Genomic DNA, 16940 nt, shown 5'->3' with positions numbered 1-16940 from the left:
GATGTGCCGTTTGTGAAATGGAAAAAATAATGTCACTCACATTTAAGTTAGTCAATGTCTGATCCTTTACCCACTGCTGTATGCTGGAGTGGGCATACAAATGTGAATTGCACACTAGCATATAGATGAAGAGGGCTGGCTGAAAGCCCCTATAAGAATGTTACACACTTTAATGTTAGGAAAATCAAAAAGTCTTGGCTAATGCCAGACTTAAATATACTAGATTCAGCCACAAAAATATTGTCATTTATGCTTTCTTCTGGAACTCTTCGGATAGTGGACACCTGGGAGTTCTGAGTTCTTGGCCCTTGTATTTTTAAAACAAGTTTAAGGTTTAATTCAATAGTTTTGGCATGTCTACGGATTGCATTAATAAAAATGGCTGATAAATTCAAAGGTGTTAAAAGCATGAGGCTCCAAAATATATCTTGTCCATTGCTGCAAAACTCCTTAAGACATCACTGGGATCAGAACATAGCTATCCACTTGATGTTTGATTTGCACAAGAGGGATTGTTTCAAATTCAAATATGACCATTCTTTGCCTACATATTGACGCAAAGCTAGCATTAAAAAAAAGCATAACTTTGGAGCATAAATGTGGAATAGCTGGTACAAAATAATCTGCTCATTCTCTTTCTAAATTAAATACTATTTGGCAATACTGGTTAGTGATTTTGTATTGAATTACTGCCCATCACATGTCAATGTTTAGTTTCCAACACATGCTTCTCAATCTGAACTCTTGTAGATTATTGTTTACAAAAATTAACAAGCCATCTAAAGGGATTAACAGTTCCTCTGGACACATTTATTTGAAGATTTATGCTGTACATGTGTTGATTAGGTTAGAAATGTAAGCTATATTCGCAGTGCCTTAACCTGAAACGTACCAAGTAGTTATTTAACTAACTGATATCTCTCCTAGGTATGCCAGCGACTTACAGAATATGGGATTCATTTCCATCGAGTATTGCCAGAGAAGAGATCGCAAACAGGAATATTACTGGGAGTTTGTTCCAAAGGAGTCGTTGTCTTCGAAGTCCACAATGGAATCCGCACACCAGTGCTTCGTTTTCCCTGGAGGGAAACAAAGAAAATTGCTTTCACAGTGCGTGTTCTCCCAAATGTTTTGTTTGAGTGGTTTGAGGAAAGGATCTCCTCAGTACGAAATCCTAATGCACCTTCTTTTGTAATCTTACAGAAATGTGTTAGCTTGTTTTTATAAAGTTCATCTGTGCCATGATATTATACTAGAGCCATAAAAATATTTCATGCCTTTTAGATCTATTTAATTTATGCAGATCTGTACACAATGCCTGCCATCACTCTATGTTAAATTCAGTTAGTTTTAGTGCATTTTAGGTTAAAATATACCAACTCTTTATTATATTAATAACATGGATTAAAATTAAAATGAATAAATCAATTGATCAGCTTGCATGAGTCTGCAAAGCAACAAACTAAAAAAAAAAAAAAAGTTACCATAGGGATTGTGAAAATGTCCAGTCAGACATTACATACTATTAATGCTATTACATTTCCTTAGTTCCTGCCACAATTGTAATAATTATTAAATATAAATTACTATTTTGTTAAGACTGCCCCTCTTTGGAAAGCAAATGTAGATGCCACTGTAAATCTATCGGAGGCTATTGGAATTCTTCCCCAGGACCAACTGTATTACATGCTTGTTATCCCATGTTCATAGCAGTTGTGTGACCCTGTCTTTCAATAAAATTAAGGAAGAATACCCTTGCCCTCCGTGCCACCAGGATAACAGAGAAAGTATGAGGATGAAAAACTAAAATTTTTGTGATCAGCATAGATTTGCAAGCATTTGTTTCTCCGGGTAGTCATCCAGGTGTATTCAGAACACTCCCTTTGTCCTTTACCTTACTCAACAAAGTTGACATGTAGCAAACCAACGCACTGCTACATAGAAGTGCCACACATTTTGCTCTGTATTTATGGACTCTGCTTATTAGTGTGTGTGTGTGCGTGTTTGTGTGTGTACATATAAATATTTGTAGCTGTTTATACACATGTTTTGCATAAGTCCGCCATCTATTGTGGTGTTCGGAGTGTTACAAGTTGTTTTTCTTCGAAGAAGGTTTTTTGAGTGACTCCGCCTTTAGGTAATACTGCGCAAGAGCATTGAGTCCTTTGTTGGGTTGTTTTTTTTCCCGCCATCGGGTTCGGACGTTTTTCCTCTCACTCCGGTACATCTCGGTTCTGTATCTTCTGAACTTATAATCATTGGTATAGGTTGGATTGCATTTTCCACTCTTATTGTTGATCTGAATTCAGTCGTCGGGGTCGATTACACGCCCTTAGGGGCGACCTCGCCCTTTCTGGGCCTACTTCGATACATTGTCGTGGAACAATGTTAGGCTGATGGAACGGACTCCGTTTCGGTTCTGTCATCGGTGTCACGCCAAATTTCCACACACCGATCAGCATTTGGTGTGCAATCTCTGCCTATCTCTGGAACACAGAGAAGAGGCCTGTGACGCTTGTAGGGCGTTTCAATCCAAAAAGACTCTCTCAGGACCGAAGAGCGCATCAAATGGAGATGGCGTCTAAATCGTCAAAACACACTTGACATCTTCGGAGAAGAACACGTGCAAGAAGAAGTAGGACAGTGCGTAACCGTCTCCGTTGCAGATTCGGATTCAGATCGAGATTCCATTGTTGACTGCCAATCCATCCCACCAGCGCAGTACATGAGTACAACAGCCCCGTCACACCAATCAAAGACAATTAAAAAGACTGCTGCATTGGTCTTAACTCCTGTATTCAGCATATACCATACAGCCTGACACACCTGTTTCGGTACCGAGCTGAAAATCTGACTTTTCCACCTGGGAGGTGAAAAAAATAACAGCTCCTTCGGAGCCGACATTTTTGGTTCAAGTCAAGCCTTCTGTACCCAAGCCTTCGGAATCGAAAACTGCCAGTAGTAAATATTCCCAGCTACTGAGGAGACCTCTGAGATACAACCTATATGAGAGGTGATGGATGCTAAACAGCACAAGATTCATATCCACAAAGAAACAGGAAGGATCATTGCCTCTCCTCCTCCAACAATTACAAGAAAACTGACTTTTCAAGATACTTTAGACGCTTGGGCCCCCACCTATCAAAGTCTCTAAACAGAGGGAAAATGAAAAGGCAATGCAACAACCTCAGCCTTCACCACATTTGTCTTCACTTCCTTCTACCCCACTACTACCACCCCCACCTTCACCTTCACACTCAACACAGTTCTCTCCACAGGAACCATCTGCATCACCGCATAGAGATGATTTAACTGATCCTCAAGAGTTAGACCCGTGGGATATGTATGACACAGATCCCATTCTCCTTAATGACCCAGATCCCATTCTCTTTAATGATCCATATTTATACCTAGCAAGGCCATCTCCCCATGAAGATGCCACTGCTTATAATCAAGTTATAGCCAGGACATATGCGTATCATAACATACAATTACATGCAGTTCCCTTTGAGGATGATTTTCTATTGAATACTTTAACATTTACTCATAAAAAGTACCAGTGTTTCCCAGGCATGTTTAGACATCCTGATGACATTATTAAAGAGCCTGTAAAAGCAATAATAATTACACCCAGGGTTGATTAAACAAAAAATACAAACCTGCAACCTCTGATTGAGTTTTTATTAGGGGACAATTACCACCTGATTCTATAGTGGTAGGTGCCCCAAGAAAACAAGCTAATAGCCAGTCTACAAGTGATGCTGTTCCTCCAGACAAAGAGAGTTGAAAATTTGATACAGCAGGTAAAAGAGTTACTACTCAAGCTGCTAACCATTGGTGGATTGCAAATTCACTCCTAGCAAGGTATGATGGGGCTCATTGGGATCAGATGAAAGGCTAGTTACAATATATTTCACTGGAACATCAAAAAGGGGGCAACAAACAGTAGCAGAAGGACAGGTTATTTCTAATAACACAATGAGATGCACTACAGATACAGCTGATACAGCAGCAAGGGAAGTCAACACCAGCATAATCAACGGGAGACATGCATGTCTAAGAGCTTCAGGACTTAAGCCAGAAATACTGCAAGTGGTATCAAACATGCCCTATGATAAAGAACATGTATTTGAGCCAGAGGTTAATACAATAGATACGCTTAAAAAGGACTGAGAGACAGCTAAAACTACAGGTGCATTATACACCATACCCACTAGGGGCACTTTTCCTAGGCCACATTTTAGGGGTGGTTTCAAACCATCAACCACATAACCATCCACCTCACAACAAAAACAAGGGCCACAGTTATATAACAGAGGTTCCTTCAGAGGCTGTTACAAAGGATCTATCTGGAAGAGGTAAATCAGCTGCTCCCAGAGGTTCCTCCACTTCAACAAAACAGTGACTTCTTACAAATTCCCACAGAGCATACATCTCCTGTGGGAGGAAGATTGGTAAATGTTTTCCCACAATGGTACAACATCACAACAGATCAATGGGTTCTATCAATTATCTAACATGGCTATTTTCTGATGGATACAACTACCTGTGGATTCCTCACCTAATGAATACTCCCATGGCGCCAGCATTCGATGGAAATCTTCTTCCTAGTCTCTGCACGTCGACGAGGACGTCACTCTAGCCCACGCGACGCCGTCTGACATCATGCAGGCAATAAGAGGTCCTCGCCGACGTGCCGACGTCAGTTCCCTTTTTTCCGTGCATTCGAAACGGTTATCTTCGAGGGAGCTACTGTTACTTTCGTAGTTACAGTGTATTTTCTGCTGCGTAGTTCTTCTCTGCGGTAACAATGTCTCAGAGAAAGTCGGGTTTCAAGCCCTGTCCAGAGTGTGGGGGCAAGATGTCCGTTACAGATCCGCACTCCGACTGTCTATGGTGTTTGAGCTCCGACCACGACGTCGTGACTTGCGATTCATGTCAGCACATGAATCCGAAGGCCCTCAAAGAACGTGAGGCTAAACTATTCATGGCGAAGTCGAAGAGAAAGGAAAAACATCACAAGAAGTCTTCTTCCCCAAGGTCTCATCGGCGTCATCGAGACTTCCGGTGCCGTAGAGATTCACGGCGTCATTCCTGCAAGGAGACTCGTTCGAGGTCGCCTTCGGCTCGGCGTCGGAGGACTTGGGAGGTCAGTCCCACGGTCACGCCGCATCCATCGACGCCGTTACCCTCTCCGGCGTCACCGACTTCGCTTGGACAGGCGTCTGTGATTGAGGTGATGCAGCCTCTTGTGTTGTCTCCGGCGTCGCAGACGTCGATACCGGCGTCGGGGTCGCCTTCGATCCAGGCACCCCAGTATCCGTCTTTTCCCGCTCCTGGAGCCGATAGTACCGCATTTCTGAATGCGATGTATACCATCTTTCAACAGATGGCTCCAGGAGGTGCTCCGGCTGGTCCTTCGGGGCCTTTGGCCTTTTCATTGGGTGATCCTGCGCCTCTTCGGCCGGCACCCTTTATGCCCTTTCTCCCTTTTGGGAATGTGGGCTCGGCGCCGGTGTCGGTGCCGGTGGCCGCTCCGGTGGCTTCAGAGGTATTGGCCCCGGAGGTTTCCATCCCGTCGACGTCGGGATTTCGTCCTGTGACACCGGTGGGTCCATCGGCTCCAAGTTCTCTTCGTCCTGCTCCTTCATCGGCGCCGAAGCTGCCTGTGGCGCCGGATGCTTCTGGAGATCGGCGCCGATCTTCGACTCCGCGTATCGAGCAGAGACTACATTCGAGGAGGCGTGCTCTCCGTCTTTTGGAAGAGCAGGAGTACCAGCGAGTCCTGGAGGAAGGAGAGGTTGAGGACTCTGGTGATGGGCTGAATGGTCTGGATACGGCCAGTGGGCTGGATACTTCCCCTGAGTGGGACCTTTCATCTCCAGGGGAGTATACGGAGGAGGCTGCTACCTTTCACGCTGTGGTAAGGAAGGCAGCTAACTTTCTGGACCTGCCTTTGCCGGTGGCAGAGGCGAAGCAGAATTTATTGACGGAGGTACTGCATCCGGCCTCTGCTGCAGCGGAGCCTCTCTTGCCGTTCAATGAGGCTTTGCTTGATCCGGTGTTAGAGGTGTGGAAGAAGCCTGTATCTTCCTCGGCGGTTCATAGGGCTGTGGCCAGGAGATATCGGGCTGCACCATCTGACCCTGGCTTTCTTTCAAGACACCCTACGCCGGAGAGCTTGGTGGTGCAAGCCTCCTGTTCATCGAAGTCAGCGCCTGGATCTTTCCCGTCGGTACCTGGAGACAGAGACTCCAAGAAGCTGGATGCGCAAGCCAAGAAAATCTTTTCGTCTTGCAGTTTGGCGTTGAAGGCCACCAACGCAACTTGCATTCTGGGGAGATACATCCATGCTCTTATGGATGATATTTCATCTTCATTTACGGAGCTTCCCCAGGGACTCTTGGATGTTGTCTCGGACGCTCAGGCTGCCGCAACCCAGATTATCCAGTCTGGGCTGGACACGACCGACTCGGTGGCTAGGGCGATGGGCACGGCTGTGGTGGCAAGGAGACAGGCCTGGCTCCGTAATTCAGGGTTTTCTGCGGACGTGCAGTCGACCCTATTGGACCTCCCGTTTGATGGGGACAAACTGTTTGGAGCAAAGGCAGATTCGGCCTTGGAGCGATTTAAAGAGAGCAGGGGCACAGCCAAATCGTTAGGGCTGCAAGCTCCTTCTTCCTCTGCCTCTTCCAGGTTTTTCAGGAGGTTTCGTGGATTTGGGCGTGGCTCTTCCTCCTCTTCCTTTCGGGGGAGATTCCAGCAACCCGCCTCTTCCCACCCCTATAGATTATTTAGGGGGAGGGGTAGGGCCCGCACCAGAGGAGCCTCTCAACAGCACTCTGCCTCTTCCTCGTCCTCTGGAGGGGTGCAGCAGGGAAAGCAGCCTTAGGCTTCCACCATTTCCCACTCACTCCTCTCCTGTAGGGGGAAGATTACGGCATTTTCTCCACAAGTGGGAGACTATTACAACGGACACTTGGGTTATCAGTATTGTGGGAAAAGGCTACACCCTTCCCTTTCAGGAGTTTCCGCCCCCCATCCCGCCCCGCCCGTCTTATTGTTCAGAAGAACACCTCCTGTTGCTAGAACAGGAGGTTCAAGTCCTCCTTTCAAAGGGCGCGGTGGAGTTGGTCCCAGAGAAGGAAAGGGGTCGAGGTTGTTACTCAAGGTACTTCCTGATTCCCAGGAAGGATGGTCGGTTGAGACCGATCCTGGATCTGAGGATCTTGAATTGGTTCCTCAAACAGGAAAAGTTCAAGATGCTGACCCTAGCACAGGTGCTTTTGGCGTTGAACAAAGAAGATTGGATGGTGTCTGTCGACTTGCAGGATGCTTATTTTCATATCCCGATACTCAAGTCACACAGGAAGTATCTCCGGTTTGTGGTAGGGTCGCGGCACTATCAGTTTGCGGTCCTCCCGTTTGGTCTTACTTCAGCACCTCGAGTCTTCACGAAGGTGATGTCAGTGGTTGTGGCAGAGCTCAGAAGGAAGGGGATAGCAGTATTCCCTTACTTGGACGACTGGTTGATCAAAGCCAAGTCTCCGGAGCTTGTGTCGCATCATCTGCAGTTAACAACCCAGTTGTTGTTCGACCTGGGCTTTTCGGTGAACGTGCCCAAATCTCACCTGGAGCCCTCTCAGCGCCTCCTGTTTATAGGGGCAGTACTGGATACAACATTGAATCAAGCCTTTCCTCCGCCTCAGCGGATTCAAGATATTCAGGAATTGGTTCCAATGTTTCGAAATGGAGCAATAGTTCCAGTCCTCAAGGTCCTTCGTCTGCTCGGTCTGTTTGCCTCCTGCATACTGTTGGTCACGCATGCTCGCTGGCACATGAGGGCTCTTCAGTGGTGCCTCCGAAGGCAGTGGTCTCAACACAAGGGAGATCTAGAAGGTGCGGTCAAGATCTCCAGAGATGCTGCTGTGGACTTGAAGTGGTGGATTGCGAGCAACAATCTTTCACAAGGAAAGCCGTTCGCGCAGTCGCCACCAGTGGCCACGGTCATAACGGATGCTTCCACTCTAGGGTGGGGAGCTCATCTGAGGGATCTGGAGATCAAAGGACTTTGGTCTCCAGAGGAACAGATGTTTCATATCAATCTGTTAAAGTTACGGGCTGTACGTTTGGCTCTCAAGGCCTTCCTCCCTTCCCTTCGTGGTCAGTCGGTACAGGTCCTGACGGACAATACTACCACGATGTGGTACATAAACAAACAGGGAGGAGTAGGGTCGTACCTTCTCTGCAGAGAAGCTCTTCGACTATGGTCCTGGGCAAAGGGCCATCAGATTTGCTTGGTAGCAAATCATTTGCCCGGTGTCTTGAATGTACGTGCGGACAGTCTCAGTCGCCAATTCTCGGCCTACCACGAATGGCGTCTCCATCCAGACCAAGTCCGTTTAATCTTCCAGATGTGGGGGTTTCCTCGGATAGATCTGTTTGCTACTCTGGAGAACGCGCACTGTCCGTTATTATGCAGCCTCCAGTATCCGGTGCAGGGAGCATTGGGGGACGCGTTTCTGATAACCTGGTGCGACCAGTTGCTTTACGCGTTTCCCCCCATACCCTTGATTCCTCGAGTGTTGAGGAAGATTCGCCAAGACCGGGCCCAAGTCATCTTAATAGCTCCGGATAGGCCAAGGAGGGTGTGGTACTCCGACCTTCTCCAACTCTCGCTGTGCCCTCCGCTCCGTCTCCCTCTCAGGGCAGACCTCCTCTCGCAGTCGCAGGGGCAGGTTTTACACCCCAACCTCCAGAGTCTACACCTACATGCCTGGAGATTGAACGGGGCAACCTGAGTTCCTTCTCTCTCCCGCCTGATGTAGTGGATGTTATATTAGCGGCCAGGTGACACTCCACTAAATCTATCTACGCTAATAGGTGGTCTAAATTTGTTATGTGGTGTGGAGAGAGACAGATTGATCCCTTACATGCTCATCTGTCGGACGTTTTGTCTTTTGCTCTGTCTCTAGCGCAGAAAGGTTGTGCAGTGGCTACCATTAAGGGTTATTTGTCGGCTTTGTCAGCCTTCATTTGTCTTCCAGACCAGCCATCGTTATTTAAATCCCCTATTGTTCTCAGATTCTTGAAAGGTCTTCTAAATAAATATCCTCCAAAACCATTCGTTATGCCTCAATGGGATTTGTCCTTGGTCCTCACTTTCCTTATGGGGTCCCTTTTGAGCCTATGCATTCTTGCCCCTTAAGGCATTTCGTTATTAAAACAGTCTTCCTGGTGGCTATAACATCTGCAAGGAGAGTGAGTGAGTTGCAAGCCTTATTGGTAAAACACCCTTATACAACTTTTTATGGGGATAAGGTGGTGTTGAGGACCAAGGCTGCTTTCCTCCCTAAGGTTGTTTCACCCTTCCATTTGGCCCAGACAATTACTTTGTCCACGTTCTATCCTCCGCCTCATCCTTCAAAGGAGGAAGAGAGACTACATCGCTTGGACCCAAAGAGGGCGTTAAGCTTCTACATTGATAGAACAAAGGACTTCAGGCTGGAGGATCAGCTGTTCGTCGGATACGTGGGCAAGAGGAGAGGAAAGGCAGTCCACAAGAGAACACTCTCCAGGTGGGTTGTTCTTTGCATTAAAATCTGTTACTCTTTGGCAAAGAGGGATCCTCCTGATGGCATTAGAGCTCATTCCACCAGAGCTAAGTCGGCCACTTCGGCCTTGGCCAGGGGTGTTCCTGTGGTCGACATCTGCAAGGCCGCAACTTGGTCGTCCCTTCACACTTTTGCGAAACATTACTGTTTGGACTCTGAGGTCAGAAGGGACGGCCATTTTGCACGGTCAGTGCTGCAGGATTTCTTGGTTTGACCATTTCGGCACCCACCACGGGAGTGGTACTGCTTTATTCATTAGGTGAGGAATCCACAGGTAGTTGTATCCATCAGAAGAACGAGTTACTTACCTTCGGTAACGACTTTTCTGGTGGATACATTAGCTACCTGTGGATTCCTCACGGTCCCACCCGCCTCCCCGTTGCCTTTCTGGTCTTACCAAGTAATCCTTGAGTGCGCTCCTCTTGGTCTTCAAGGTTGCAATAGATTTTGTATATATGGATACTTGTGTGTATATGTATATATATATGTATATGTATATATCTTTGTGTATATACATGATTTGCATATATTTGTTTGTTTAAAAAAAAAAAAAAAGTTATATTAAATCTACAGCCATTTGATTGCAATGTTGTGTATTTTACAATGTTATGGGATGTTGCCTTGCTCTTTCATTGCATTGGGTTGTTATTCTCATGCACGTAAAAAATGTTGGTACTGACGTCGGCACGTCGGCGAGGACCTCTTATTGCCTATATGACGTCAGACGGCGTCGCGTGGGCTAGAGTGACTTCCTCGTCGACGTGCAGAGACTAGGAAGAAGATTTCCGTCAAATGCTGGCGCCATGGGTGTATTCATTAGGTGAGGAATCCACAGGTAGCTAATGTATCCACCAGAAAAGTTGTTACCGAAGGTAAGTAACTCGTTCGTATAGAACTCATCTCTACTCCACCAAACGTTCCCTCTCGTTCACACAGACTTACTCAGGAACATCTCACTTTATTAAAACAGGAGGTGCAATCACTACTACTAAAAGGACTCTTACTAAGAGATAGTGCCTATATCCCAACAGGTATCCAGAGTATATACACTATACTACCTCATACCAAAGTAAGATGGTACTCGAAGATCAATTTTAGATCTCAGACCCCTCAATCTATACATACTTTCAGAACACTTTCATATGGTTACTTTGCAAGACACCATTCCCCTACTAAAAAAACAGGATTACATGACAGCATTAGACCTCAAGGATGCTTATTTCCGCATTCCCATACATCCAGCACATCGAAAATATCTACGATTTGTCATAGCAGGAAAGGACTACTAATTCAAAGTGCTACTATTCGGAGTAACAACAGCACCAAGGGTGTTCACCAAATGCTCAGCGGTGATTGCAGCATTCCTGTGAATAGAACACATACATGTCTTACCATATCTGGATGACTGCTTCATAAAAGCCAGTACAATTCAAATTTGTCAACAACATACTCAATATACCATAGACATCCCACACAATCTAGGATTCACAATCAGTTAACACAAATCTGACCTGCACCCATCACAGATACAACCGTATCTGGGAGCAATTCTGAACACTCAATCAGGATTAGCATATCCAAACCCAGTAAGGATTCAAGCATTTCACAATCTTATATCTCAACTACAATCTAGCCACACTTATACAGTAACGCTGGTGATGAACTGGTGATGGCTTCATGCATAGCCATATTCCCCAATGCCATACTGGACATGCAACCACTACAGCAGTGTCTTTCTCAACAATGGTCTCAGGCACAGGCTGAAATTCAGGATGTAGTTTTGTTGGACCGCCAGACTCCCCGCTCTTTGCAATGGTGGAATTACACCAACCTATCAAAGGGGTGGCCCTTTCGGGACCCTGTGCCTCAGACCACAATCACAACAGATGTATCAATGATATGTTGAGGAGCTCATCTCAACAACCTCACTATACAGGGGCAAGGGTACTCAATTCAATAGACTTACCATATAACGTACTCGGAACTGCCAGTAGTATTCCTAGCACTCAAAGCTTTTCAGACACTAATCACACACAAGATGGTGTTAATTCTGACAGACTATATGACCACAATGTATTATCTGCAAAAACATGGGGGGGGGACACTCATCTCAATTATCCCTTTTAGCACAGACAATTTGGAACTGGGCAATTTGAATGTGATTTACAATCACATCCAATTACTGGAAGAGTATCTTCCAGGGATACACAATCAAGTAGCGGACCTCTTAAGTAGGACGCAGCAACAAGTCCACAAATGAGAAATTCACCCACAAGTGATTCAACAATACTGCCAAATGTGGGGAACCCCATAGAGAGACTTTTTCGCCACAAAAGAAAATGCAAAATGCTAAAGCTTTGCATCCAGGTACGCACACCCTCAATCCAAGGGCAAAGCTCTAAGGATGCATTGGTCAGGGATATTTGCTTACACTTTTTCACCTCTCCCACTAATTCAATCTCTGATAAAAAAAAAAAGATAAAACAAACCTCGCCCACTATGATACTCATAACTCCACATGGGCACGTCAACATTGGTACACAACACTATTGGACTTGTCTGTAGTACCACATCACAAACTCCCAAACAGACCAGATTTGTTGACTCAAAGGAGAGGCCAAATCAGGCATTGAAATTCCAACATATTCACCCTGGCGATTTGGCTCCTGAAGTCATAGAGTTTGGCTATTTACAACTTCCAACTGGATATTCTAAAAGAAGCATGCAAACCCCCAACTAAACAATGTTATGCAGCTAAATGGATGTGTTTTGTCTATTATTGTTAACCCAAAAATATTGACCCACTTAAAGCTTCATTACAGGATATTGTTTGCTATTTGCTACACTTACAAAAAGCAAATCGGTCATATTCGTCTATTAGGATTCATTTAACAGCTATAGCTGCTTACCTTCAAAATAGACAGCATAGTTCCCTGTTCAGGATTACTGTTATAAGGACCTTTACAGAAAGTTGTAAAATGTTTTTTCCACCTAGAGTTCCTCATCCCCCGTATGGAATCTTAATATTGTACTCACAAGACTTAAGGGGCCACCATTCGAACCCGTGCATTCTTGCACTCAACAGATTCTATCAAGAAAAGGTGCTTTCTTAGTAGCAGTGACTGCTTTAAGAACAGTAACAAAATTCTGACGTTCACTTTAAAAGAACCTTTCTTTCAAATCCATAAAGACAAATTAGTTCTTAGAACAAATCCAAAATTCCTACCATAGGCAGTTTCACCTTTTCGTATCAGTCAGTCAGTGGAATTGCCAATCTACTTTCCACAGCCAGATTCAGTGGCTAAAAGAGCTCTTCACACCCTTAATGGTAAAAGAGCTCTAATGTACTATATAGATAGAACAAAACATTTCAGACAATCCAAACAACTCTTTGTGGCATTCTCAGAACCTCACAAAGGTAATCGTATTTCAAAAAATGGATTAGCCAGATGGATAGTAAAGTGTAGCCAAACTTGTTATCTTAAGGCAAAAAGACAGTTACCAGTAACCCCTAAAGCACACTCCACTAGGAAAAAAGAGCTTCAACTGCATTTTTAGATAATATACCAATGGCAGACATATGTAAAGCTGCCATGTGGTCTACGCCACACACATTTACCAAACACTACTGTATGGATGTATTATCTTGCCAATTAGCAAATGTTGGACAGGCAGTGCTTAGAACACTGTTTCAAACTACTCCAACTCCTACAGGCTAGCCACCGCCTATTTTGGGAGGGAACTGCTTTACAGTCAATGCAAAGCATGTGTATCGTCAGCTACACATGCCATCAAACGGAAAATGTCACTTACCCAGTAGACATCCGTTTGTGGCATGTAGTGCTGTAGATTTACATGCCCCCTCTCTCCTCCCCGGAAGCGTGTGGGCCTGTTGCAGCTGCAGTACGATATATTGTAAATATGTATATACACTGCATGGACATCTAATTTCTTTACTATATATGTGCACATACAATTTTACACTCTTTACTTCACCTTCCTGTGGGAAAACAGTCTAACAAAGGATTCAATGCCCATGCGCAGTATTAACGAGAGGAAGAGTCACTCGATCCTGTGAGTCGAAAACCTTCTTCGAAGAAAAACAACTTGTAACAAACACTCCAAGCCCAACACTATATGGCGGACTTATGCAAAGCATTTGAATCTACAGCACTCCATGCCACGAACAGATGTCTACTGAGTAAGTAACATTATAAGTAAAAGTATATATATATCCCAACAACGCATTGCCTCAATGTACGGACCACCCCGGGGTCATGAAAGCAATGTACCGCAGCTCTTTAACCATGCAGCAACAATATACCTGACGTGTTTCGGAGCCTCCACTCCTTGCTCACGGGTCTGAATGCACGCCATTTCACTTTGGTGACAATATAAAACATACAACAGTATACACATCAACAACATAGAAAATAGACCAGCACGCCCTCTTCCATTATCTGAAAGCATGTCGGCCAAATTGGAGCACGTAGAATTTTATATCACTTATATCTTCCGCCTGCATGCTGAAGTATTTGATACCTCTATTAATTTGGAAATTGTTAATAACATAAAATACACCTAATACAACTTCCTTTCTAAACAAAAATATAGCACTCTTAAGCATTATTATCACTTTGACTATAAATCGATATGTGAAAATACCCACAATTATACCAGTGATGATTCATCTCCCTTTTGCTCAACCACCCTTCACTCAGTTAAATGCTATAGAAAATATATTGCATTTCTTGATATAAATACATAAAGAAAGCAATTCCTCCTTCATGATTATTTTGATTGGAGTCAACCACGTACATCGCTTCAACAAATATCAGATAATACCAGCTCTTTTGCATTTCCAAGTCATCATTCCAACTTCGTTTTCACAATGTCTTCCTAATAAATAAAAATAAGAACAAAGAAAATGCAAAAAATATTAAACTTACATTTCATACTTACAAAGCATTTCTACTATTCACCAATTCAAGTGCCTAAATAACCTAAAATTCAGAAAAAAAAATGATATTTAGCTTATAATATACTGAATGCATTCAAATTTAGCCTACGTTTACTGATAATTCTTCATCCAGGTTTAATCCTCCCGGATGTGTGGTTCTGTATTTAATGATGAGTTTAGATTCTCATCTCCTGAGTTCCTGTTCCCTCTTTCCTCCTCTGAAACGGATAGGGATTCTGTCCAACACACAAAATTTCAATAAACTAGTATTTTTTTGATGATACATAGCAAAATGCCTCGCTATTGGGTATAGCTTATCCTCCCTCAAAATATCTCTTGTGTGTTCAAGCACTCGTTTTTTAGCTTTATGGATTGTGCTGCCACTATAGAATTTATCACACAGACAGCCTAACACATAGATTCTAAGGGCCAGATGTAGGAAGGCATTAGCGCCTCGCAAACAGCGAAAAACGCAGTTTGCGAGGCGCTAATGCCCTCACGCGATGCTGGAACACATATTGCGAGTCGGTACCGACTCGCAAAATGTGTTTCAGACTTGCAAATAGGAAGGGGCGTTCCCTACCTATTTGCGAGTCGCACCGTGATGTAGGGTTGATTTGTGACCGCGAAAGCGGTCGCAAATCAACCCGCAGTTACCATCCACTTGAAGTGGATGGTAACTCATTCGCAAATGGGAAGGGGTCCCCATGGGACCCCTTCCTCTTTGTGAATGCTCACAATAATGTTTTTTCAGAGCAGGCAGTGGTCCTATGGAGTATGCCTACTCTGAAAAAACACAGAAACAAAAAGGGTTTGGTATTTTTTTCTTTTTGCAGCTCGTTTTCCTTTTAGGAAAACGGGCTGCAAAGAGAAAAAAAAACTGCTTTATTTAAAAGCAGTCACGGACATGGTGGTCTGCTGCCTCCAGCAGGCCACCATCCCAATGAGTGCCTAGACTGCGACCCACCTCATAAATATTTATGAGGTGGGACTTTGCGACCCCATAGCGAGTCGCAGAAGGTGTCTGAGACACCTTTCTGTATACCAATTTGCGAGTTGCTAATTGCGAGTCGGAAGGACTCGCAATTTGCAACTCGCAAATTGGTTTATACCTACATCTGGCCCTAAATTCCGTATTGCAATTCAAATGTCTTTTTATTATATATGGTCTCATTTGTTTTGATAACTTAATTTGATGGCAGCTGACACTATATTTACACCCTTTGCGTGAACCAAATGTAGAAAAGCCTTGTATAGATGTATGTCTGACACTTTGTATAGATTGTACCAGACTCGTACAGAGTTTATCCTTTAGTGAGGCACATCCTTATCTGAGGTTTTTGTCCAATATAATCAACTAAGTGTTCCTCAGTTTTCAATATATCCCAATATTTATTCAAACTGTGTCTTACCTCCCAAACTTGATTATGGAAGGTTGTAATAAATCTTATAGACTGAATCTCCTTGGTGTTTCCTCTATCCTGTGAAATAAGCAATATCTCACGGTCCAGTGTCATAACTTTATTACACGTAGGTTCAATTAGATTTTAGGGATACCCTCTCTCAAGAAATCTGTTACTCATAATTTCTACTTCCCGGAAAAAATCAGCTTCAATACTACAGTTACTTTTAGCTCTAAGTAATTCTCCATAAGGAATGCTTCATATGAGATTCATAGGATGACAGCTTTTTGCATGGAGCATTCGGTTTCCAGCTGTTCTCTTGCAAAACAAAGTGCTCACCAATTTTGAGCCTCTGACCTCCAACCTCAAATCTGAAAACTATTTCAGATGGATGTTTGTGAGCTGTGAATTTCAAATTCAATTGATTGTCATTCAGTTGTTTGACAAAGTCAAACGCCTCATTCTCGCTACCATTCCAAATGCAAAAAGTGTTATCAATATAATGAACCCAGTGGACGGTGTGTTCGGCAAACTGACGGATGCTATACACAATCTGCTCCTCCCACCAGCCCAGGTAAAGACCTGCGTAGCAGGGTGCGAAGCAAGTGCCCATCGCCGTCCCCTGTGTTTGCCTATAAATGTCCTTGTCAAAAATAAAGCAGTTGTTAGACAAATATTCATCTGTGGGAGCATGTCAGTAAGCTGTAAAAAAGATATTGATCTAGGTCTTAGGAAATGTTTTCTTGCTCTTATGCCCAAATCATGAGGTATACAGGTGTATAAACTCTCCACATCTAAACTGAATAGTAAAAATTGTTTGTCCCATACAACACCATTGATCCTTCTTAAAAAATCACTGGTATCCTTCATATAAGAGGGCTGAGGTTCTACAAATGGTCAAATAAAGAAATCAATATATTTTGAAGTATTTTCTAACAAACTCCCTCTAGAGGAGACTATAGG

General features: G+C 44.0%; 1 protein-coding gene across 9 annotated transcripts in view; it reads left to right on the top strand.

Annotated features, from left to right (window-relative positions):
* The window catches only part of PTPN13 (protein tyrosine phosphatase non-receptor type 13), a 1045801-nt gene that overhangs the window by 498389 nt on the left and 530472 nt on the right, over positions 1-16940 (top strand). For all 9 annotated transcript variants that reach the window (XM_069236135.1, XM_069236143.1, XM_069236122.1 and 6 more), the window contains exon 16: positions 928-1110. In XM_069236135.1, coding sequence (XP_069092236.1) covers positions 928-1110 — 183 coding nt within the window. The remainder of the gene's footprint in view (positions 1-927; positions 1111-16940) is intronic.

Source organism: Pleurodeles waltl, chromosome 1_2, assembly GCF_031143425.1.
Source record: "Pleurodeles waltl isolate 20211129_DDA chromosome 1_2, aPleWal1.hap1.20221129, whole genome shotgun sequence".
In the NCBI taxonomy this organism is placed as follows: domain Eukaryota; kingdom Metazoa; phylum Chordata; class Amphibia; order Caudata; family Salamandridae; genus Pleurodeles; species Pleurodeles waltl.
Note: the sequence above shows the minus strand (reverse complement) of the source record. Positions and strands in the feature narration are given on the sequence as shown.